Source organism: Falco biarmicus, chromosome 1 (assembly GCF_023638135.1).
Source record: "Falco biarmicus isolate bFalBia1 chromosome 1, bFalBia1.pri, whole genome shotgun sequence".
NCBI lineage: Eukaryota > Metazoa > Chordata > Aves > Falconiformes > Falconidae > Falco > Falco biarmicus.
This window is the reverse complement of record NC_079288.1, coordinates 65,922,586-65,946,968: the sequence shown is the minus strand read 5'-3', so window position 1 is coordinate 65,946,968 and position 24,383 is coordinate 65,922,586. Positions and strand designations below refer to the sequence as shown.

At 35.1% G+C, this 24,383-nt stretch overlaps 1 protein-coding gene across 8 annotated transcripts in view; it reads left to right on the top strand.

The window, feature by feature from the left end:
* MICU3 (mitochondrial calcium uptake family member 3) overlaps nucleotides 1-24,383 on the top strand; it is a 57,688-nt gene that overhangs the window by 12,024 nt on the left and 21,281 nt on the right. For 2 of the 8 annotated variants that reach the window (XM_056334412.1, XM_056334430.1), the window contains exons 2-9: nucleotides 969-1,122; nucleotides 5,097-5,128; nucleotides 5,978-6,056; nucleotides 10,096-10,143; nucleotides 11,573-11,655; nucleotides 16,267-16,338; nucleotides 17,688-17,726; nucleotides 20,912-21,007. In XM_056334412.1, the coding sequence (XP_056190387.1) occupies nucleotides 969-1,122; nucleotides 5,097-5,128; nucleotides 5,978-6,056; nucleotides 10,096-10,143; nucleotides 11,573-11,655; nucleotides 16,267-16,338; nucleotides 17,688-17,726; nucleotides 20,912-21,007 (603 nt within the window). The remainder of the gene's footprint in view (nucleotides 1-968; nucleotides 1,123-5,096; nucleotides 5,129-5,977; nucleotides 6,057-10,095; nucleotides 10,144-11,572; nucleotides 11,656-16,266; nucleotides 16,339-17,687; nucleotides 17,727-20,911; nucleotides 21,008-24,383) is intronic. The other 6 variants (XM_056334421.1, XM_056334436.1, XM_056334445.1 and 3 more) reach the window with 3 other exon arrangements.

Here is a 24,383-nt window from a genome sequence, read left to right as displayed (position 1 = left end):
GCGAGGACCATGGCAGCTTGGGATATTTCATTGATAAGATGCTGCATTCCTAATTTAACATACTGGGAGAAGTTAGCTATATCATTGATCTTCCTTTTATGAAACAGTTTGGGTTTGTTTTTTTCATCTCCGAAAAAAATTCAAGATACTTACACTTTCTTCGAGGTACTGATTCCACAGAGGAGCTTTCCTCATTAAAGGCTAAAATGTTTTCAGATAGTGGTAGCATGTTTTCTGTTAGAAGGTTTGACAGTGTAACACAAAGATGTAGTAATTTAGAACACAGTTTTCTACTACTGAGTTTACATGTAAATCTGGTGGATAGTAATTATACCAGGAATTATCCTGACATCTATAAACTCTCATGATGTGTGAACTTAATGCCATGTAGTAGTTCTGTAGCTCTGGAAGAATAATTATGCTCTTCTTTTCTTGTGTTCCCCCAGGTATGGTAGCTTTAATTGCATTGCATACTTGAAATAGCAGTATACATAGAGGATTTACGCTGGAGTGGTGTTTTGCCTATTACTGTCAACAGCTATGTTCTACACTAAGAAGCAGTATTAAGAAAAGTGTTATTCCATTCTCTTCTGGAAATGTCAGACAACTGAAATAATTTTAGGAGAGTTGTTTAAAGCCTGACTGCTGAAGTTACATGGACTTCCTTGAGTTAGCTGCCCCTTTTTCTGTGGTTCAAGAGCCTAGAGTTCCACTTTTTTTTTTTTTCCTGAGCTTAGGTAGTGTCAACAATTTCAGTGCATGAAGATTTATTGCTAAAACTGTAGAAGACTGAAAATGAAATTAAATCCTGATTGTAGTTTCAGTCTTACCACACAAAAATATTTGGATGCATTTGACTTCACAAATTATCACCTTTACATTTACAGTTTATTTATGGTGGATGGCAGTGACAATTGTAAACCAAAACTTTTTTCATACGTTAAAATTGTTTCCTTCTGTCTTTGAAGGTTACAGAAAACAGATCAGACCTTGAAGATTTACACCTTTATGCAACTCCTCGGGAGCAACGGTTTCGTAGGTTTGCCAGTTTAGAGTTTGAAGGACAGCTATATATGACTCCATATGACTTCATTCAGGCTGTCACAAGTGATGAACCCAAACGTAAGCAGAAGTTTTATATTGATAAAATCGCTAGGGAAAACAGTGGTGTATGTTGGTTTTCCATTTGCTTTTGATAACTACCTTCTGTTTCTGATTGTGGTAAAAACGTACTGCATCTTCCAGAATTTTATTTTTAATGGTATCCAAGTGCATACAATCAGTATCCTGATTGTTATTAGATTGTAAATATCTGCATACTAGTAATTATTTAAATGTTCTTGTCTTAGAGGTCACAGACAGCTCAACAGGCATGAAAGAGAAGGAGTTCATTTGTACCATTTGCATCGACAGTTACAGTTACGGTTTCTTTCTAAGCAGGCCAGTATTGTAAAACTCTTGCCTCCTCCTCCTCCTCTGTATAGTTTGTGTGTAAGCTGGCAGGCAAGATATGAGTTCTCTAAATAATTTAGGATAAGATTTTTTTGCAGTTTTTGCCATCTTAAATTGTCATTTGCTATCATGTTGGGGTTTTTTTGCCCTACAGAGATTTTATAACCATACCACGGCTTTCTAAATAACTTGCTTTGAGTAAGAGTTTCAGTCCCCCAGGGGATACACTTTCTACACTTAAAAGTTGCCAGAGTTAGCACTATGTGTTAATTAAATTAATGAAAAATAAACTATCAACTTTAGTTCTCTTACTGTAAAATTTTTGCTTTAAGTATCAAAGAGCGACTAAATAGTAAGGTGATCCATTTCTGATCTGGTTTGATTTCCTGGCCCTCAGGCTTGCAGTGCATTTGTAGTAGTGCACAACTTTTGGAGAAAGTGAGTATCTTTGCTCAGGTGTGATGTGTATAATAACTCACCTTAGGTCTTTTTTCCTAAAGCCTACCCCACAAAGCTAGTATAGAGAATAGTCAAAAGCAGCCAGAACAGTCAGAGAAGAGCTTAAAGCTCTGTGCAGATGTTGGATTTTTCCCCTTTGTTCTCTTAGCAGTAATGAAACAAGAGGAAAGAATTCAGCCATGGCATATCAGTGATCAAAACTTCTATAACTTTTGAGTAAAGATACAATCTTGTTGTAACAGTGAAGGCAGAAGATAGAGCTTAGATGGTGAAAACTTGCGAAACTTTGAAACTGTTACCAGAAAGCAAATCTTCATTCTCTTTTTGCTCTGCAGTTAAAAAGAAAGGAAGCAGATTTCTTATCACAGAAGTTAATACAAATACACATCAGCACTTTATAGCTACTTCCTCTGCCTAGATCTCCAGGTCTTCCTTTTTTTGTTACTGTGGAATTTGGTTTCACCGTGAAGCATTCGTGCCACATGCTGGACATGACTTAAACATTTTGTTTTAACTCCATTTTATGACAGTTTGACTGGTTTGTGGACAGTGTATATGTGGTTTGCTATTAAGACTTTTCCGTGCTAATGAAATGTATGCTTCCTTCTCTCTCACAGCGAGTATTCAAATTTTAAAAACAAGTCCAAACCAAAAAGCGCTAAGCTCACAAGGACATTCTGTTCATATGCCGAAGGAGAAGTGATCTGGGGTTTAATAGTGAGGCATACTTCTGAGTTCAGTTCAGCAAACCTTGTCTGTATCAAAATCTTTCCCATGCATCCAGTTCATCTCTGAGACTGAAAGCAAAACTAACCTGGATGTCCTTTAGTTTTATAGACTAGTATCAGAGATTGCATGACTCAGATAACTATTTTAAGAGGCTGTAACTGAAGTAGAAGTGGATGATGTTATTATATTGAAAGTCATATTGTCTGGGACGTTTGGACAGAAGGCTGACAAGTAGGAAGTAATAGGTGAAGTGGCTGACCTGCAGATTACCGCTTCCAGCTTCTGATCCCTGACTATATTAATTTTAACCTTTGTACTTCAGCTTTGTCTAAGTACCGCTTTGCCTGTTTAGGCAAGTCTTAATTTTCTGGTTTGCTCTGTTGAAGGTAGTAAGTTTAAGGAAGATATTTTTCTGAATGAAATGATACATTCTAAACATCTTATTTTGTATTTTTGAATCATTTTGTAAATAAGTTGCAAGTTGTAAATAATTGGGTCCATCCAGGCTGACATACTAGAGCATCTGTTTTTTTGCAGAAAAAAACCTCCAGAACATACACCTGTATTTTTTTATGGATGAAGATTAGAAAGGTCTTGAGTTTTGTAAAAAGCAGAAATGCCCTTTGAAGGGTAATAATAGTAGCTCTTTATGTCTGCTTTATAGAAAAGCTAATACTACTAGACCTGAATGAGATTTGTGATGGAGTGAATGCGTCTATTGTGATTGATTTACTTTGGAAATCTTGTAAACCCTACAAAAGTCAAGAGGGTGTTCACTTCCTTTTTTTGATTAAACACTAACTAATACTGTAGGAGTATATTTTCTTCTATAAAATATAACTTTTGACTCCAGGCAGTTATTATAAAAAATATAAAATAAATGCTATAATTAACTTGTTGCTGCTTTCCATATGTTGCAGGCTTCCATTTGGAGAAGTACAATATTTTTAACAGTCATGCTTGATAAGTTTATACCTGAATATATTTTTATGTATTTATAAAGCAAATTAAGAGAAGAGGAAATAGATGTTGTTCCCTTTAGCTCTAACTGCAGTAATTTTAGCCTAATACTGAGCTGTAAGAAGTATGTATAAACGCATAAATCTTCAATTGCTTGTCTAGAAGGAAAACTTATATATAATGATGAGACTGGAAAATTACCTGATTGGAAAGTTAGAAATACTTATTCCCCAAGTTTCTTATTATAGGCATAAACATATATGAATTTGTATAGTAAATGAGGTTGTTTGGGCGGGGGGTTCATTTAGTATTTTGAGACAATACTTTAACTGACATTAAAAAATTAAACTGAGAAGTATATGAAAATGTGTTATCTCATGTAATGATGTTGCTCGATAGAACTCCACCATACTTGGAGTGGGATTTGTGGACAGTCTTGGTGCTGACCTTTACCAAGATGTAAAAGTAAAATTTCAGTGAGTTTCTAACATGAACTAATGAAAGACCATAGTGAGTAGCATCTGTATCATGACGATTATTTAATGGAGCATGGATTTCATAATGAGGAAGGGATTTCTAATACCACAGAGTGTTTTGCTCTATAAAAAGGAGCCTTTACCAACCAAAAAGTTAGGGATGCGACCACATACTGTGCCACTTTTTGTACCTTTGTGAATTCTGATGTTCACAGTGCTTTATCTTAATAGTGAATCTGTACAAATGTTTGTCTTGTGAGGGTGGCAGTGGACCTCAGGTTTTGAATTCTTGGATGGTTGCACACAACTGTTGTCGAATGAGAGTATCTTTCTCTGCTCCTGGAGTCTGCCATGTAAAGCGTTAGGAAGAAAGCATCTGCTCAGCCTTGCTCATCAGTTTTTAGTGTTAGCAAGCATTTCCAGTTCTGAACTGGAGGCCCTCTGCAGCTGCTCTGTTAAAACTACTTACAAAAAAGTGAGCCTGACAGCGGCTGTAAAAGGAAGCATGTATCTTGAGTTGTTGGGAATGGCTGAAGGGAGTCTTAGCACCCAGTGTAGTTTCAAGTATTTTTTTTCTGTATTTGCTTTAAAAAGGTGTTAGTAGTCCCTGAAGCAAGGGTCAGAATCCAGGTCTCCCTACAATCTGCATTGTAATGCTACTGCTATGAAATAATCATTTCAGAATATTGAACCACAGGTTAACATGAATGCCCTCTGTTTCCTGTGTAATGTTTTAATGGTGTGTTTTGGAGGAAGAAGGTCTTTGCTCTCACTGAAGCTGAGCTGGATTAAAAGCTGTACATCTCAATTGGTTCTTTAAAGTTAGGAGTTTAGGTATGTATTAAGCTAATTGGTTTTTTAATAACATAAAGAGAATTTTTTTGGAACCAGGTTGAAGATTATCCTGATGAAGTTGGGAAAATGCCTCTTCTTTGGCTAGAAAACACAGTATAGATGCAGTCAAATTTTTGTGACACCACACTGACATAACTAAATTCATGACTTTGTCTTTTGTTGCAGGTGCTAAAAAGTGGCGATCCCTTTCAAAGCAGGTGGGCAATAGTTCCTGTACTGTCTTGTAACCATAGTTAACTTTCTTTCATGATGTAAACTTAAGTCACGGGAGAAATCAGAGAATTTTTTAATCTTTAGTAAAAAAAAAAAAAAAAAAAAAGACAGACTTCAATTTCTTTTGTTTTGTCACTTAAGACTCAGCTGAATCCAGAATCTCAAAGATACTTGACCAGCTGTGCCTGTTATGTTGGATTTACTGACTTTTTCAAGCTTTTGTCAGTTCCTTCCTCAGCCTGTATCTGAGTTTCTTTAGTGCCTACAGGTGTATCTAAAGCTGCCTGGAATACTTATGCCACTGTCTACCTTTTGTGATGTTTAAGTGCCTCTTACCTCTATTTTTTTTTTTTTTTTTTTTTTTTACATTTGTACAACTGCAAAAGAACTGTGTCTGTATCCCTGTATTTTAAGTGAAGTACATTCATATTCGTGGGTGAAGTTTGCCTTAGTTCAGACTGAGAGATTTCAAAGAACAGTTGCTTGGAGCTTGTATGAAAACCTTGCTGAAATCCAGGGTGACTTATCCTTGGCTTCAGCGAGTATGAGCAGTGGTGAATAATTTCAGCAACAAATACGTTACACATGTCTCTCTGACTCTGCAAACACTTAGCATTCATGCAGATGAGAAATTTTTGGAATAATTATGTGTACAAAATTTATATATGTGCTTGAGTACTTCCAAAGTCATTGTTGCAAACTGAAGTTAAATTAGCTGGTAGATTAGTATGCATTTCCTTGTGTTTTATATTGATATGCTAGCATTTAATCTGTTAACTGCTTCATTATATATTTAAATATATACTTTTATCTTTTTTAATCTTATATTCTAGGAACTGAATCAGATCCTTATGGAGACGCCACCAGTTTGGAAAGGATCATCCAAACTTTTCCGTAACCTTAATGAGAAAGGTGAGGGATAAAAATTTATTTTCCCAAACTGAATTATCGCTTATATTAACCTGTTGTGGCTAAAGTGGTGTTGTACTTTAATCTTAGTCACATCTTCAAAAAGATAAAAAGCGTCTGTTGCTTTTTACATTTTGCAGCATGAAAAGTTCCCTTTAGTCTCTGCAGTGTTTAATCATGCCGTCTTAGAGCTAGCCTTTTTAAGTGAATTGGTATCTTAAGAGTTTGTTAAACTGATGTTTGAAAGTTTCAGGTTCAGTTTGTTGTAATGAAGAAAGCTCTATAGCCCACAGATAGAATATTCTAATAAAAACACTATCTCTTTTTTAATACGTTCGATGATGTGATTATTTTTAAAGACAGTAATTGTATCTTAGATCACTGAATAAGCATTTTCTTGACAACACAAAGAGATGGTTTCAGAAACGCTACATATATCTAGATATATATATCTTTAAGTTCTGCAGATGAGGCTTGTAAAACTCACACTATTGGTAAAGGAAGAGCCAAGAGCCACTCCTGGTCTCCTTTTTCTTATTTTCCCCCCCCTTAATAAGTTCTATTAGTTCAAAAACAAAAAACGCAGAAAAAACCCACCTATGATGGCTTGTATATAGACATTTTAAAGCTATATTATTTATGATAACAAGTCCACATATTCCTTTGCTTATATTCAGAGTGGCAAAGTTGTGATGGAGCATTTTAAATATGTTTAAAAGCAGCCACAAGAATTTGGTATAAAATAAAGACATTTTATGAATGTTTAAAATAAGCATGCCAGCGACAAAATTCCAAGCAAACATGTGCATGTAATTGATGAATCAAATTCAAAGGCATCTCAAATTTATTAAAGGAGTAAGTATGCATCTACTGTCAGAGGAGGGTCCTGGGCTCAAATCTGCAGCGCATGGGGGCAGAAACTGGCACATCTTTGCACTCTATTTCCTTGTATATCTTTGCTCTAGGCTGCTCTATATATAGTCAGAACAGCTGACTTTTGAAAGATAAATTATATAAAAATTCAGCTTCAGAATCTGTTAAATCAATATATTATTGGTTTAAAAAAAATAACCTGGATGTTGCTTATTAAGTCTGTAAGAAAATGTCTGCAACATGTACAGTCTTGATTCAACAGTATCTTACTCCAGTTTTCTGCCAGTAAACTCTACGGAAGTTGATAGAATTAAGAGGACTCAAAACTGGTATAATAAGCTGGTAAAATTAGTAATAGACTTTAGCACTTACATAGATTTTCAACATGCTTTACTAGAAAGTGCGTTCTGTTATCCCATTTTATAGGCAATATGAGAAAACATGATGGATGTTAAAGCTGATAAGATCATTCAGTAAGCCAGTAAAAGGAATGGGAATAGAATTCAGGTGTCCCTAATTCTAATCTAGTAGCTTTTTTATTATTATTAATTGACTCATTTTCTTTAAAACATGCATATTTTAATGTGAAGCAAATAGCTAAAGGCTACGTCTGTTTATTTTGCTGTAGATTTATTTAAATCGGATGAGCCGCATAGATTTATGCCAGTTGTCCTTAAGTTTTATTTTTATGTTTTACCCTTGGGTGACCTCCCTCTCTTCTTTCTGGTCTTGAGGTAAGCTTTTCTTTCCATTCAGTCCTCTTTTCGGAGCCTCTCTCCCATAACACTCAGAGCAATCAACCAGAACTGTCTGCAGCTACAATATACCAGTACAAACAAAAGGAGAGACCATTTTCAAGGCCTTTTATATTGCTGTCTTCATCGCAGTGATGGACTACTTGACAACCACACTTTCTTCCTCCATTTTACAACAAAGAAGGTGTCATCAAACAAACAAAAATACATATTTACATTTATTGACTGGCTATTAAAGAACATTTTACATCACTGAATAAGAACCTTTGAGGTATCTGATTTCTTGATAGCTGCTTGTCCAAACAGATTCAAGCAGGCCTTTGAAAACAAAATTTCTGCAAGCTGCTGTATGAAGTCAAGAAGATAAAGCGTAGAGCATGTGTTACTTAAATGCCTGCATTTAATCTTTGCTAATCTTCAGTGTAGAGCTATGTGTAAATTGAGGAAAAGAATAGGTGGTATTAAAAATTCTTAGTAGCCTTCCTAACTAGATGTACTTGCAGTAGTAAAATCTAGGTTCTGAAGATTTAAATTTGCTCTTGAATCAAAAGATGGAAAAATACCTCTTTTTCCCCCATGAATGGAATGGAAGTTGGGAAGGCAGCGTTTCATCTGGTAAAGGTTGAAGGTTTTAGTGATTCTTTATAGTATGTCATTTGGTTCCAAAGACAATTTAGTTAACATTGTTTCTTTTGTATTGCCTTTACATTCCAGTCTCTGTGATATCTGTGGAGATCTCTGTGGCTGGTTATTTTTTTCTGTTGTGTTTAATGATAGGAGACCTGATTCTCTTGAAGGTGCTCCTCTTTCAGGACAGTTGGCTTTTAGGAAGGAAATTTGTATGATCGAAGGTTTGGGGAGGCATTTGGACAGATCCAAGAGAAATATAGCTGGGAGTTTTATCTCTCAGCTGTTCACAAGGACAGAAGGTCCCTCCTGAGTATTATTTCAGAATAGAATTAATTTAGAACTTTTTGTGCTGTAAATACTAGTTGAAAATGCCAAAGTTTCTTGCTTTGGCAGTGTTGGAAGTGTTGATGTTAAATGTGTTCAATAATTGTAAAATCCACATGAATAATGATGTTTTGAGTTTGCAGGTTTTTCAGTGAAAAAAAAATCAGATTACTGTTTACATAGTTTGTCACATATTCAGTTAAGTCAGGTTTTAAAAGATATTTAAATATCCAAAGATGAGCTGTTTTTCTAAAAACTTTTGCACCTGACTTGGACTGAAATCAAGGAGACAGCCAGCAACTTTTGAAAATCCCAGCTGATAGACATCTTTACTCTCAGGCATCTAAATACTTTTTCTTTACTCTCTTGAAATAGTCTAATATTGTGGACAGACTTAACACTTTAGGTTTTGGAGGACAGACAAAATCAACTTGCTAGAAATCAGGAACCGGTTTTGCTAGTTCAGCCTCAAAGATCATTAGAGCTAAGGGCTTTTGGGAGAGCGGCAAGTCACTGTTTCGGTTCTTACTGAACCGTAAGATGCTTCTTTCCATTGGTGCTGTGGGCGTTCTGCAAGGTTGCCTGTTCACCCCAGGGCTAGAAAAGCAGAAGTGCAGCTTATCGTACCAGATATATTATTTGGATATTGACTTCAGTTCTAATTTAAACTTTGCCAAGATCACTTCTGAAGAGAAAAGGAAGTGCCAGTTGACACTTCTGTGAATGTGATCGCCTTTTGCCATCTAACCAAAATTGGCAATCTTAGAATATATTCCTTACAGATCTTCTGAATGTAGAAGAACAGACAGCACAAATGTCTCTAACAGGATTTAAAAATATTTAACAAAATTTACACATTTATTTAGTAGGGGTTGTAATATAAATTTCAGGTGAAGGTTATGAAAATGTGCATATAAAAACAACTCAAAAGCCCAGATCTGTTTTCATAAGTAACATGAGGACAAGTTTTCAATTAATATAGGACATGCGCTTACAATGCACATATTACAAGTCAAGAACTGTATTCAAATGGTACCTTTCAGGAGGGAGCACTATTAATGTTCTTAGGGTAAATGGTCTCGTACTGTTAACAGAGTGCTGTCATGAATTATTGGTTGGGTTTTTGAAAAAAAAAAAAAAAAAAATTATATTAGTTTTTAAGAATTTAGCCAGCTTTTAATGAGCCATTCTCCGCTGATTGTAGTTATCTGCCATGTTTAATGTATTCCTCCCCTAAAATACTCACCCCCCCCCAAAAAAAAAAAATTCCTCACCCTATAGATCAATATTTTAGACAAATAATTACTTGACCAGATTGAATAGTCACATGTACACAAGTATGAATGTACATATGCACATGTACAAGTATTCTCCTTCTTATACATAGATTTAATGTTTTCAAGTTTCAGATGTGAAGACAAGGTGCAACTAATATGGCATAACTTTTTTTTTGTCTTCAGGTGTGATATCTTACACAGAATATTTATTCCTCTTATGTATTTTAACAAGTAAGTATTTTTGGAGAAAAAAACCCAAAACGTCCTTACAAGTTTCTAATCTCAATGTGTTACTGTAGATTACAATACTCTTTGTTTTCTTTTTCTTTTTTTTTTTTCCCTCTCTCCTGCGTATCCCAGGGGAAAAAAATGTGTCATGCATCTCTTATGGCTATTTGAGCCTCTTCTGTCCCACTCCCCTACTGGAATCTTGTGTTATGTTTTAAGTGCTTTATTATCTAGAACGCCTTTTACTGACTGTTAAGAAAGTTGAGCCATGCACATTAGCTAAAACCTAGTTAAGAGCTTAAATTTATTTTTTTCTTTGAAATTCCTACAAAATTTCTAGTTGAATTTACTGAAGTTCATGGAGGACGCTGAATACAGAGAAGAGAAAGATAGACATTGTTACTGGTTTGTTTCACCAGTTAGTGCATAATGCGTGACACCAATGAGACAATGATAAAATACAGAATATAAAATCTGTCAGACTAAAGAAAATGTTTAATTATGTTAGAAAACACTAACAAAATTGAATACTTATTCTTCTACCACCCATAAAAACAAAGTAGAATAACTTAAACTAAGCCTGATACAGACTTTGTTTTGTTATTTTAAGAGGTGTTTTTTGGGAAGGAGTGAAGTGTTTTGCTTGTCTTTAATTTGTATGTAATTAAAACATTTCTGTTGGATTCATGAGGGTTTTTTTGAGACATGATCTGGATTCTTAGTCAGAGGAGGAGCTTGACTGTGAACTCTTACAGTCCCTAACTGCTGGATCAATGGATACTTTTCCATCATTTCTTTGTTATCTTGACTAACTTTTGGCCATAATTCATCCATATTGCAAATCACTGAGTATCACCAAAATGTTTCCTAAAGGCTTCACTTACAGTGACCTTCGAAGTCCCCACGTTTCAGAAATAATTTGAAGTTCTAACCTGATCTCAAACGTCAAAGATTCTAAGCATCTAAACAAGAAAATTCTGGGTCTCTTTGAACACATGATTTGTTTTGAACCAGAAGTTGCATCCTGTACATTTTTTGCAAAACTTTTAAGTGTCTTTTCAAACAGTCTTTTCATAGAAAATTTTCTACAAATTTGTATTTTTTAACATAACGTGGACTCTAGTTATGAACTAACACGCTTAACTACCCAACCAGCCATTACTGTGAGATATTTTTCTTGGTTATTTTATATTCTATTTCTACTGTCTTATTTCCCCTGATCTATGAATTTGTGAGCATGCCTTCTGTTTTCGTAACATGGGTAATACTGTTTTACTGATGTTATGATTTGCATTTACTATGTATACAAACATGCCAATTTAAATTACTTGCGGATATGCCTTTTATAAATAGACACTGAATAACTTTTTAGACATTTATATTTGCTTTCTTTCCAAGGAAATAAATAATTGAATGAGCTTCTTTTTGGCAGAGCCACATGCAGGTTTTAGAATTGCTTTCAACATGTTTGACACTGATGGCAATGAGATGGTGGACAAAAAGGAGTTCTTAGTGGTACGTATAATTTTCAGTCTTTGAACATTGTGATGTAATCTTGGAAATTAATCTTTTTTTCTTGATTGAGACTCATGATGATTTCAATAATCATGAGAACATAAGCTATTCTTCATTGAGTGCAGTTGTTTATTTCCTTTATTTAGTGTAAATAGTAAATTTCGTGTAATGTAAATGGTAAATAGTAATTTCTTATTACAATGTGTAGGTGTGTCGTATATTATGATTTTTGAAGCTTAATTCCAATTTTTATTCTGGATCTCTTTAGTTGCTACTGCATTCAAAGATAATTAGGCTATTAAAGTAATATTGCTGTATCAATGGTCAGCAGAATTATTTAATTACCATAATGATGGAGGGACTTGCAAAAGAATCTTTTCCAGCTGCTCAGCCAGTCCCCCAGCCGTGATCAGTGGCCCCTGGCCAACCCTCCCAGTTTATATACTGAGCATGATGTTCTAGCGTATGGAATATCCCTTTGGCTAGTTCGGGTCAGCTGTCCTGGCTCTGCTCCCTCCCAGCTTTTTGTGCACCTGCTCGCTGGCAGAGCATGGGAAAGTTGAAAAGTCCTTGACTTAAAGTAAGCACTACTTAGTCACAACTAAAACATCAGTGTGTTATCAACATTATTCTCATACTAAATCCAAAACACAGCACTGTACCAGCTACTGAGAAGAAAACTAGTTTTATCCCAGCAAAAAACAGGACACTCACTCAACATTAGGGCTTCTGATTTTACAGTGACTACATGGCTTTATATTAACAAACTGCAGTATACAGTATAAATCAAGAATTTTTTAAATTAGTGATGTCCATATGCAGCAGATGTCTGGGATTACACTGAAACACACAGTTATGGCAAACAGGTTTTGATGCATCTTTAGAAATGAACATTTAAAATTTTGTGGTTTGTTGGTTTAGATAAGCTTTCTGAAGACAGCACAAGATCTTTATTTTCTACTGAACAAGTACAGGTGACTAATTGAATAAAAATTATAAGAATTGAATCAGATGTTTGTAAAAAAAGGTATTTGCAGGAGACATCAATTTTTATCTTCATATGTCTTTTGTGTTGTTGAGTTTATAAATAAATACAGTAAATACATGAGAAACAGCCCACTGCCTTACTGAAGAAGAAGATGGAGCAAAATATAAGGAATCAAACATACATATGAACAGACACATGGAACAGACACTGATTTAAATGTCAGACCAGAATTTATTTAAAACAAAGACACCCTAATTTCCTGTGTGCTGTTTCTTAATGGTTTTCAAATCAAGTTATAAGCCTTGATTTAGGTAAGCTGTGCTAACCTAAATAAAACTGAAATGTGAAGGAAACTGTCCTCAACACAGTGAACTTCCCTCAAGTCTCCTTTTCAATGAAATGAGATCAGAGGTCTTGTTTTCTGGTGGCATAGCTGAAGCAGAACAGGTCTCATTTATTTTGGAAACTGTAACCACTTGCAAATTGTGGCATGCTGATCATTTTTTTTGTGTTCTAATACTAAATGTACAGATCCTTATATTTGCTAATTCCTAATAACTATGTTCTACAGTTGGGGGAAAAAGCCAGCAAAGATTGGATTAATTGGCCAAAGGAAAACTAGAGGAAAAAGAAAAAAAAAGGAAAAAAAAAGTCTTTTATGAGTCAATAAAATGGAATGTGGTGGACTGACAACTTTAGAAAAAAAAAAAAAAAAAAAAAGGCTTCCATTACAACAGCTAAGTGTGAGGAAATTGAAGCAGGAGGTTTTGTCTTTCAAAAACTGATGCTGCAGATGAAATCAAATAAGTATATAAGGCAGGAAGCAAAGACAATATTCAACTATGGATATTGCATCTTTCTTTCTAACTATGCTTTTATATTCCTCTTTTTATTTGTTTTTTTTATAACATCCTACTTTTTATTTGTTCTCTGTCATGGCCCCTGATAAAAATTTCTCCTTCTTATTCTTCTTCTGTTACCAGATTTGATGGATAGAAGAAAGAAAGGAGAATTTGCAAACACTAGCTATACTGTTCTCCACCTATTTTATTTAACAAATTTGTATAGATTAAACCTGACCCTAACTGCTTGATTACTGTGTCAGTGAACCTTTAAAAATTAGATCAAATCCCCTAAGTTGGAATGGTAGATCTGAACTGAGAAAGACTAAAATAGATAGATAGGTAAATTGATAATGTCTGTGTAAATAAAACTAAATATGAAAATAAAATTTCATTCAGTGATGCTGCAGCTGTGACAGACCCAGGCCCAGAACATACATTTGGCATCTGTAGTGACCTTGCTTGGGTACGCATCATCTCCTGTGTGCCTGGAAGCAGGAGATTGTAAGTGTTGCCATTTGAACAATATCCAGCATTTGCAAAATACTTCTCCACTGATTACAGTCAGCTGTCATAATACTTGAAGTATTGTTAATAATACTCAGTTTTGCAAATAAAGAGAGTTTGAAGAGATTGGTGTAGGGATCACATGTTATGTGATTCTTGTAGAGAGAAGTAGGGGTAGTGAAGAGTCAAAAAATACTTAATTTTTCTGGTAACAGGTTTAGTGTTTTTGTAACCTAATTCTATGGTGTTTGCGCTTTCCTCTTTGCTTATGTCATAGGGGTGAGGTCAGGGAACAGAAGGATTGTGTTGCCTTGTTACAGGAGATCTTGTTTTTCCTGCTTTCAGCAGTCAATCTCATTATCCTGTTTCAAACAGTGCTCCTATGAAAGTACTCCTAAATCCTTTTTGTATTCACTTTTCTACTCCCCGGTATCCTATAGCACTCCTTCTGAACAAAAGATCCATTTCCATAAGTTTAGCAAGTGCTCTAATGATGAGTGCAACAGAATCTTACTCCCTTTGCCTCTGTGGCAGGGGAAATACATCCAAGGATGCATTGCTTTTTACTGGTTTGGTGTTTGTTTTGGTTTTTTTTTTTGGTTTTTCAGTTACTGCCACTCTTCTCTCCTAGTTGATGGCTTGTCACTTCACTTTTCACAAGTTTGGTTTTTTTTTTTTACTTCATTTACCTTTTTTCTTTCCACAGTTTTGAATTGCAAACTGTGTAGTACTCTAGACCATCCACCTAAATGTCTTATCATGACTTTTTCCTTGTCGGCATAGGTTACAGTAATTTGTGCCTGTAGGTTTGCAAAGAATTAGAAAAAACATACCAAGGTCTGTAAATTGATCCCGTACTCAAAAATAGATACAATGACACACAATATTCTGGTCTGTATTTGCCGTATAGGCAATTCTAGAACACAATAGTAAATTTTGAAAATTCATAAAATGTTATTTATAAATGCATTTGCTATTTAATCACTAAACAGTGTATTCATTTGCTTCAGTGTTGTCATACCCCTGCAGCAGAGCTGGCCTGATCCCTTTGTCTTAGTCATCTGCCTTCCCTGAAATTAAATTTGGAAAATTTGCTTGCAAAATTTATCACACTTACTTTACCTTTCACATTCCAATCCCAGGGAGTTCTGTATGTATCATTAGAGTATCAGGTTTTTATCTGTGGGTATCTACAGTATCTACAGACTTCTGGTAGGTAAAATCAGGTCTTTGAAACCACTGCCACAATTGTGTCTGTCTGCCATGATGTTTGGTCCTGAAAATACTGTATTCTAGATAGGACAGATTTGTCAGCCAGGGTGTTTGTTCTTTTTTGCAGCCTACTTTGAGATTAGCAAATGCTGCAAGTGGCAGTACATTTTTTCACATGCAGTTTTTGAAAAGCTGAAGTCCACTGGCAGAGATACAGGTGGCACCATAGTTAATACTATGTGAAGAGTAAACACACACTTTTCTCTAATGGTTTGGAATATTAATAAGTATTACTATAAATAAAAATATCTAGATAAAACAGATACTTACAAAGAAAGATAAGTCCAGACCACTCCTTACTCTGAAGAGTTTGTATAATTTCAAAAAATAAATATGCTCAAGAATCTGTATGTTTTAGGTCTCATATTTGAGGTTTTCTCAGAAGTCATGTTTTAAGCTCTTAATGTAGAGAAGTTTTACGAGACCTGGAGGTATTCTTTGAACAGACTTGAAAAAAGAAAGGGGCACTTGATAAATTACTCTGGAGTAGTAGTTTGTTGCTGATGAAGGGGAATGTTTCACCCCCACCAGGTGTTTCCACCCCTCCCTTGTACCAGCAGGAGTAAGACCTGATCTAGTTGGAAACTAACAATATGAAAAAGATTGATCCAGCTGACTACATAGCCACACAGGTACTAATTAGTACCCTACAAGAAATGATGTGCCTAGAGGTGGTGAAAAATGCTGGAACTCCCTCTTTTTGTATAGGCTGGATTGGCTAAAATGTAAAGCTACACAATGATGTTCTTACTATTGTGCTCCCAATTAGGATTATTAACCTTACTTTGTGGAAGATATATTTCCTTTTTCTTTTCTGTGCGATGGTTAAGGTCACAGAGTGAACATGCAGGCATGAATATGAGCAATAAAGCATCATTGAAACACTGATAATTTAATTAAAAACTAAATTTTAATAGTTTTCAGTGTTTCTCGTGATGAAGGATTGTTATGCATATGAAATAGCTTGAAAACTAAGTAAGAATAAAATGGTTTGTTTTTTAGCTACAAGAGATTTTCAGGAAAAAAAATGAGAAGAGAGAAAGGAAAGGAGATGAAGAAAAACGTGCACTGCTGGTAAGTAAAATCGGAATAGTTGCAGCTGGTAGTTGGGTTGTCCTCTTCGATGTAGGACAAAATTGTGTGTGTATATATTTCACTTTCAATGTTTTCTTCAAACAGTAAATCCATATCATTAAAAAATATTCAAAATATTCGTAACTTTATATATAGAAAAAATCAATATTTAGCCTAAACTGCAGTTATTGAAAAAAAATAGTCAAGTGGTCTATAGAAAGGAAAAAATTAGCGTTTGAATACTGTATTGCATATTATGACATTAACATTTGGAGGCTATAAATTTAGGAAAAAGTGAATAGTAATGACCCAGTATTATTGTCTATAAGAGTGAGAGATCTCAGTGGCAAGACCAAACTATAATCCTGCCCTCATAACTAACTGAAGCTGTTTATGCAGACATACTGATCCTGATGCTTGTTATTAGCATAGTAGTTTTAAAATAACTGATGAAATGTTAGAAGTTGACTTCAATTTTATGTTCAGATTTAATTTTTTTATTAAATACTGCTTATGATCAATGCAAAATGTTTGTATTGTTTATATTCTCTAAATAGATTTTTGGGGAATATTGAATGCTCATATACTGTTAAATTTGCATTTCTGATGTGTATAAGAAAGGTAAGTCAGAATTAGACAAGTCTGTGATGGTTTGTCTGGAGGATGGCAGCAGTAGCAGAAACTTATTTTACTGTTGGACAACTAAAAATCAGGGACAAGTCCCTGTCAAGCCCACAACGGAAAAAAATATGTTTGTTTGTGATTTGTGTATTTACAGCAAAAATTCCTCTTTTTTTTTTTTTTTTTTTTTGACACATTTGCAAAGCTTCTCATAGTGCCCATTATCCTTTTGGGACCATACGTGCTTGATCTCAGATCTTTATCCCTGAAACCATAGGAAGTTTGAATTTCAAGAATTAATACTTTTTAAACCTTCCCTAAACATAAAAAGGGATCTTTTCTTCCCACCCGGAGACCTGTCCTTCTCAACTCTTCAAAACTGTAGGTCAATTGTTGAACCTCTCACACCCTGTCTATTCTGAACAAAGGGAACTTACACCCAAAGGAGGAGCTTTTGGAAAAAGTAAAGATTGCAAAATGGAACATTTCTCCTCAGAGTAATCTCTGCAACTCTGTACTTCTCTTTTGAAAATATGAAGAATGAGATTTGAAGATAAACCATTTTTTCTTCACTGTCTTTTTAAAACCAGGCAAATGAGAAAATCTAATAATATATAAAATAAAGCTTTGCTTATTGTAACTTATTCTGTTGTCTTCTTTTTCCCCCCCTCTTTTGACTTCACTCTGACATGTGATACTTGGCTTGGCCTGTTCTTGCTGTATGTCAGCGTCTTCAACTTTATGGATATCATACTTCTACTAACAGTGTATGTACTCTAATTATTTTCAATTTATGCAGTCTTAACCAGTGAGGTGAAACAATATTTTATAAGAAAATTTACTATATTTATCTTTTTCATCAAGTAAATTCTGCTTCAGTAAAAATGTGATGGATCTTTTACTTGCATAAAAGATTGTGCATGCTTGTTGCCATGAATTCCTACCAGGAGGAAAGATTGCTGTATTTATATAAAATGAAGGAAACAGTATTTTTAAGGGAAAGGACAAAATGTATCTTAAAAAATTACGGACTTGTTTTTAATTAATGTACGTAAATTAAGTCAACCTGCATGAGTCATTTGATCCAGGTCTGTCTTGTCTCCTTGTGTATAATGTGAAGCAATAGTGAAAGGAATCCTTCACCTCTTTGTTTCCCCCTACCCCAAAAAAAAGAAACCAGAAGAGAGCTTTTATATTTTGGTGCTTCACTTACAGAACAAGTAAGAACTTTCAGCAATGACCCAGAATAGGATTTTACAGAAAATAGTCCCTGTATTATGTAGGTGACAGCAAAGTTATTTTCAATCATTTTGAGGGATCGGAAGAGAGAATCAGCAAGGGGAGAGGTCTTCTGCATTTTTTTTATGTTTTCGTCATGGCCTGATTAATTTTTGGGACACAGCAGAAGTAAAACTGTGGTAATAGAAGATGATTTTCTGTTAAAGTAGAAGAATTAAACTTGTTTTGGTATGATAATCGTGATATTCAAAGTGAGGGGAGGGAACCTATGAGAATTAGTGACTAGTGAGTTTCCAGTTGTAAAGTCTGTTTCTTTATATAGTCGGTCACGGGAACGCACAGGTTTGTTTCCTGTGAAGTTAGCACCCACAATTTGGGCAATATGCAGGAAGGAATTCTGTTGAATGAAAAGGTGCAGTGATACAATGTAGGTGCTGCAATGTTGTGAGAATCATGTAGTAGGAGGTGTGAGCCCTTAAGATTAAATGGATTTTAGGTAAGGCTTTGCTGCAGTGAAAGGTGCTGTACAGTGGTTGCCATATTCCTCTGCTACCTCCTGTTTTACAGTGAAACCAAACTAGTTAGGCTTTCCTACTCATGCAGTAGTTCTCAGCTTAAGTAAATAATTCACCTTCTAGACTAGCCGCATCCAGACTTTTTGTCAAAATGATGCCCAGGTGTGCACCATCCTTTTCTGCCCTCCTGCTGCCTGAGTGGAGATCTCCATGCAAAGGAGACTCAGGTGTTTAGGAATTCACAGTATCCAGCAAATCCCCCACCCCAGGAAAATTGGGAATTCTATTTCTCCTACTGAAACAAGAAGTGTAGCAGCCTTTTCAGTTTCTCCTGATGTCCTGGGGAGTTGAAAATACTCAAGACCAAGGAGATGGAACCCTAAAATATCTGGGGTGATCTGAAGTGCTGAGGACCCCTCTCCTCACTTCATCCTTCAGAACAGCTCTAATTTTTTGAGAAGTGTCAAGGTCTGTAAGCCATAGAGTGCATACAGTGATGTTTTAAATAGGTTAAATATTTTTGCATTTTTGTTTGCATAGGTTAATTCTTTCAAATCATGTTCTGGTGCATAGTGCATTTGTGTATTAAGGCTACTTCAGCATGTGTTGCATGAGTGCGTTCACTAGCCAAATGCCAACCAGAACATGATAGTTATAGGGAGATGCATGTAAGGAAAGTGAAATGTGCACGCCCAGAAGTACTAATTTCATTGACTAAAGTACATCTCCAGTAAGAGAACAAATTCAGTGACTACTTAAAATAGATAATTGCGGAATTTTATGCATAAAAGAATGAGGTAGTGTTTATTCACATGACCCAGTAAACTTCAATGGGATAAATAAGTCTAAGAGAGAAACTGCTAAGGACCTAATCCTGTACACACTCAAGTAAACAAGTTTAAGTTTAGCAATTTAGGATGGTATGGAGTACAGTGGCCACGACATAGGAACAGAAAGATAAAACCAGAATTTTTCAAAAGCGAGACAAAAGTATAATACACATTAAGCGTGGGTATAATTCCTGGTAGTTTTATCATGTTTCTGTGATGGCAATTTACAGAAAGAGCTGAGTTGAATTAGTTAGTGAGGAAGTATGTAACAGAACTTCTAGAAGCAGTACATACAATATGTTGACATAATGTAAAATACGTAGAGACAGTAAACCTTCAACTCTGAACAGTCTTCTTTATGATAACTGTGATTTTACACATTGCAGTGTAAATCTTCTGAGAGAACAATATGTGCTGAGTTAAAAAAATGGGTTTAATTTCTAGTTAGGAGATTAAACTCATTTTTTTGTCTTGCCTGCCCAGATGGACATGGGAGGGGAGCTGTGAAAGTAGCTGTAGTTTAGATTAACTTGTGGAGAGAAAGGGGAAAATCCATTCAGTTGCAATAACCCTACCCAAGTTAAAATAGCCTTCTGCTGTCTTTAGCGTCACCTCCCCAAGATTCTTTGGCGGGGGGTGGGGGGGTGGGGGAGTATTGTGTAGCTCTTCCAAGACTAATTGCAAGATAAGGGAAGACCTGTTTTAAAAAGGAAAATTTTTTAGGCTTCAAAAAATGAAACATTTCAGAGCAAAAAGGTAAGCATATTTTCCTTGGACAGATTAAACACATATTTTCTATCTAAACAAGGTAAGTTTGATCATCTGGTGTGCATAGCATTTCCTTGATAAGTATATTACAGTTGAAGCTGGACTTAATTAGGCTTGGGTTTTTGCATTTCTGCATTAGTGCAAGGATATCATCCTGATTATTGCATGAAATTAATTTTATATAACTAGTTGTATGGTGATATCTATTTTGACCAATGGGAAAACAAATTTCATAAGTATTTAATATTTTTTGCAACAGAATTGTTAGAAAAAACAACAGCAATATACTGAGTTTAGATGGACATTTTCACATATACTTTTAATATTTTCAGTTTACATTTTCTTTATTTTGTTTGGGAGAGTGGAGTCTGGTGATACTTTTGGCACAGCCAAGTTATGAGTGATAAGCAAGTATCTGTAATAGTCCAGTGTTACCTTCATGTACAAAGTGTCATGTAGCTGGGTAGAAATTTCTCTGTGTAGAAGCAGAAGAATCAAGGCATGCTTTTGAAGACCAGTTGAAAAAGATTTTAAAGTCTGTAGTGGTTGTTTTATTGTTTTTTGGTTTTCAAACAATTGTGCTTCTTGAAACTTCTGCAGGTTCTTAAAACAGAAGGAGAGGACCTTGTCCCCAGAAGCTATTGGGATACTTTGAGACGTAGCACAAGCCAAGCACTCTTTTCGGACCTTGCGGAGGTATAAGACAACCTCTGTCTCTGGTCCATAAACAGACTGCTATTTTATTTATTTATGTTCTGATTATTTTCCTGTTTTATGCACTTTGTTTCTTCTCTTTTAACTATTTTTTTTTTAAACCTTAAAGTTCTCAGATGAAATGGATTTGGTTCTGTGCAATGTGATAATTGAAAGTTGTCATTTCCAAGTAAAAGCAAAGTTGTATTTTGAAAGAGTTGGAAGATCAAGTCCTCTTCACTCCTTACCATAAGAAACATTTTTCTAATGCTAGTAGTGACAATATTTCACAGTTAGAGAAGTAATTCAGGAAACCTTTGTAATTTAAGCTTGGTCGAGTGGTATGACAAGTTGAGTGAGAGTTGCAGCCCTTTAAGCTTTAGGTCCTTAATGTGCTTTTTATGTATGTTATCAGAGCTTATCTTCACAAAACCAGTGTCATGCAGAGATTGTTTTAATTCTTGAATTAAATCAGGAATTTTAAAGTAACCAAAACATTGATCAACCTTTTTTGATATTACATGATCATTATGGAGAAGTAGTAATATCACTGAGCTGTGAAATTAATTTCCATAGTGCTTTAAAGTCCGATAAGATTCTTGTTTCATGATCTGCTTTCAGATTATTAAGACATTTATTTTTATTGATCATTTAAGAGGGTCAGAAAACTAGATCATCGAGGCTTTTCTGTGCCCCATACAATGAGGGTGATTGCTCTGCTGGTTGTGGCATTAAAGGACATACAGCAACTCCCCACTGACTGTGGTCTCAAGTCCCATGTTTCATAAGCAGGATCATAATGAAAAAAGAACAAGGAACTGAAACCGACCTCTGGGGTAAAACAGTCTTTTTCTTTGCTTCATAAGCAATGTGTGCTCCATATTAAAAGTAATTAGTGTTTTGTCCCTGCTGTTGTTCTGCAGAAGCTATTGAATAACCTGAGGACTTGGATGGGCTTTTTCTAATTTCCAGGCTACATTTACTCATAGTCCCTTTATATCAGTCTGTTGTCCCTTAATTTTCATAGGGCTTTTTCTTCTTTAGTGTTAATCTTCTTACGGTTGTGTTTATAAATGCAGTCATAGCCCAGTTTATCAGTTTTAATTTTCATAGGCTGAACACAACAAGGTCTTTGATTTTTCTCTTAAGATAGAACCCAGGTATCAAATAGGCCTTCTCTGTACCTCTCAGCTCGAGTTCATTTGCCTTTGAACAAAACAAAATGTAGTGTTATAGAATTGAGTTTTGTAGCAATATTCACAGAAATAATACATTTGTAGTGATCTTGCAATAAAGCAGTATATCCAACCTTTGTTCCCTTGCTTTTAAAGTGATGAGCTCCTAAACTACTAGTCCAGTTATCAGTCCTTATTTATGCCACCAGATTTTAAAACCCAGGACATCAGTGTTCCTGTCTAGTCATCTAAGGGAGACGTAAAGGGGAGACAGGGCTGCTCTTCTCATTGACTGTTTAAGGAGCTTGGGGCACTGAGTTTTCTGAATTAACTGTCTTAATTTACATCTGATACCTCAGACTAGTATCTGTAACTACAATGTAGTGGAGGTTTAACAGCAGCTGTAATAAGCATTGATTTAAATTGTCTGTAAAATGCATAAGAAGTCTCTTTGATCACTTGTAAATAATTTTACGAAGAAAGATCATGTCCTGCATTTGCTCCACTGACAATTTCTCACTTCTCACCATAATCATCATTATCATGCTTGGGTTAAGTTTGATCCAGCTGGCTTTCATCCATATTCTTATCTCTCCCAGGTACTCTCACATCTGAATAATAATATAGCCATCTGTACTAAGAAAGTGGCATAAAGCTAGGTGACACTAAAGTCTGTGTTTTTTCATAGCCTTTTGAGAAAGCCGTGTGTAAACTGAAAAGGAGAGTAAATAAAGTTTGTTATTGTGGGGATCAACTTACAAGGTCTCTTTGGGGGGAAAAGAAGTTACTCACCACATCCAGTTTCTTTCTAGGACAGCTTACAGTGCTGTTTCTGCTATTTCTCATTTAGCAACTACACCATCCTGTTGGAATATGCCAGTTATCGCTGAATTCAGTTTGTGGGTTTATTCTTAAATTACTAAGTGAAACTGGAAATGAGTAGATTTATTACTATAAATATTGAAAAATCAGGGACTTGCACTAAGAAAGTTCTTTTTAATTCAGCGCATTATATGCATACTTTATTCTCAGAATATGTTCCTTCAAGTGGACCATTGTTCTTGAGTATAACTTCCTTTTAGTCAACCCTCTTTAATCAAAAGCTAGAAATTAATTTTGCAGAAAATACATTAAAAAAATAGATTTACTTCTCTTCAGGTTAGGAAATTGAGAGGAAAAGATGTTGCCATTATGCAGCAAGCCTGTATTTGTGTTAAGAGTTAGTGTAAAGATAAATAAGGCAGGGTTTTATTCTCATGTAAATGACTGCAGAATATATTAGATCAAAATAGAGGCTTACATTTTTATATATGTAAATAGGTGTGATCATTTCATTTTCACTGATCTAAAATACGAAATTCACTTTATTATGAACAGTAAATAATAGTTTTAAATTATTAAGGCTTTTATTTTTATCCTTACCCCTTAAGAGAGAGAATGTCTTTAATGCTATCAATGCAGAAGGAGCACAGGAATAGTTTTCAGTTGCCTGCGGTTCTGCCGAGAAGCATACTGGTTGAGTTTCTGGGGTGAGGTTTTTGTTTGGGTTTGTTTCATTTAGTGAGGCTGACCAAATGGGAATTGTGAAAAGACTTACAGATTGTATTTTTTTTAAATGGTTCTTTAGATATGGGTGAATGCAACCTAAGTCTAAGGTTTTGAAATGTTTTTGCAAGATGAAAGGCTGTAATTTAACATTTGATATCTTTGCAGTGTACTTGAGGGAAATTGTTTGAATGTGCTTAGGGATTTAATTGCTTAAAAGACATAAGAAATCAGGGTATCTGCATTTCAGTATATTGTGTTCTGTAGTGGAGGGTAACAATATTAAAAGACAAATAGTGATTACTTTTCTGAATTAGTTTGCTCACTTGAAGAGCAGTGCTGTCTTAATTGAAGGACATGAAATATCTCTCTACCTATATATACACTATGTCATCTTATTTCTCCCTGGAGAAGAATATGAGAATAAAGAGGAAGCTAGAGCACACGTAATACAATCTTGAGAATCCTGAACTGATTATACTGAAGTACAGAAAAGTCTCTCTCATTTCTTTAGTTCTTGGATGTTGAAAGGATCAGTATTTTTACTGCCTCATTTTTTCCTTGTTGTTGATACAGAAATACTTTTAATGGATATTGCATTTTACATTTTTTACAAATCAGTGTGTACATTTGAAATTAATAGAGTATATTGCAGAGAA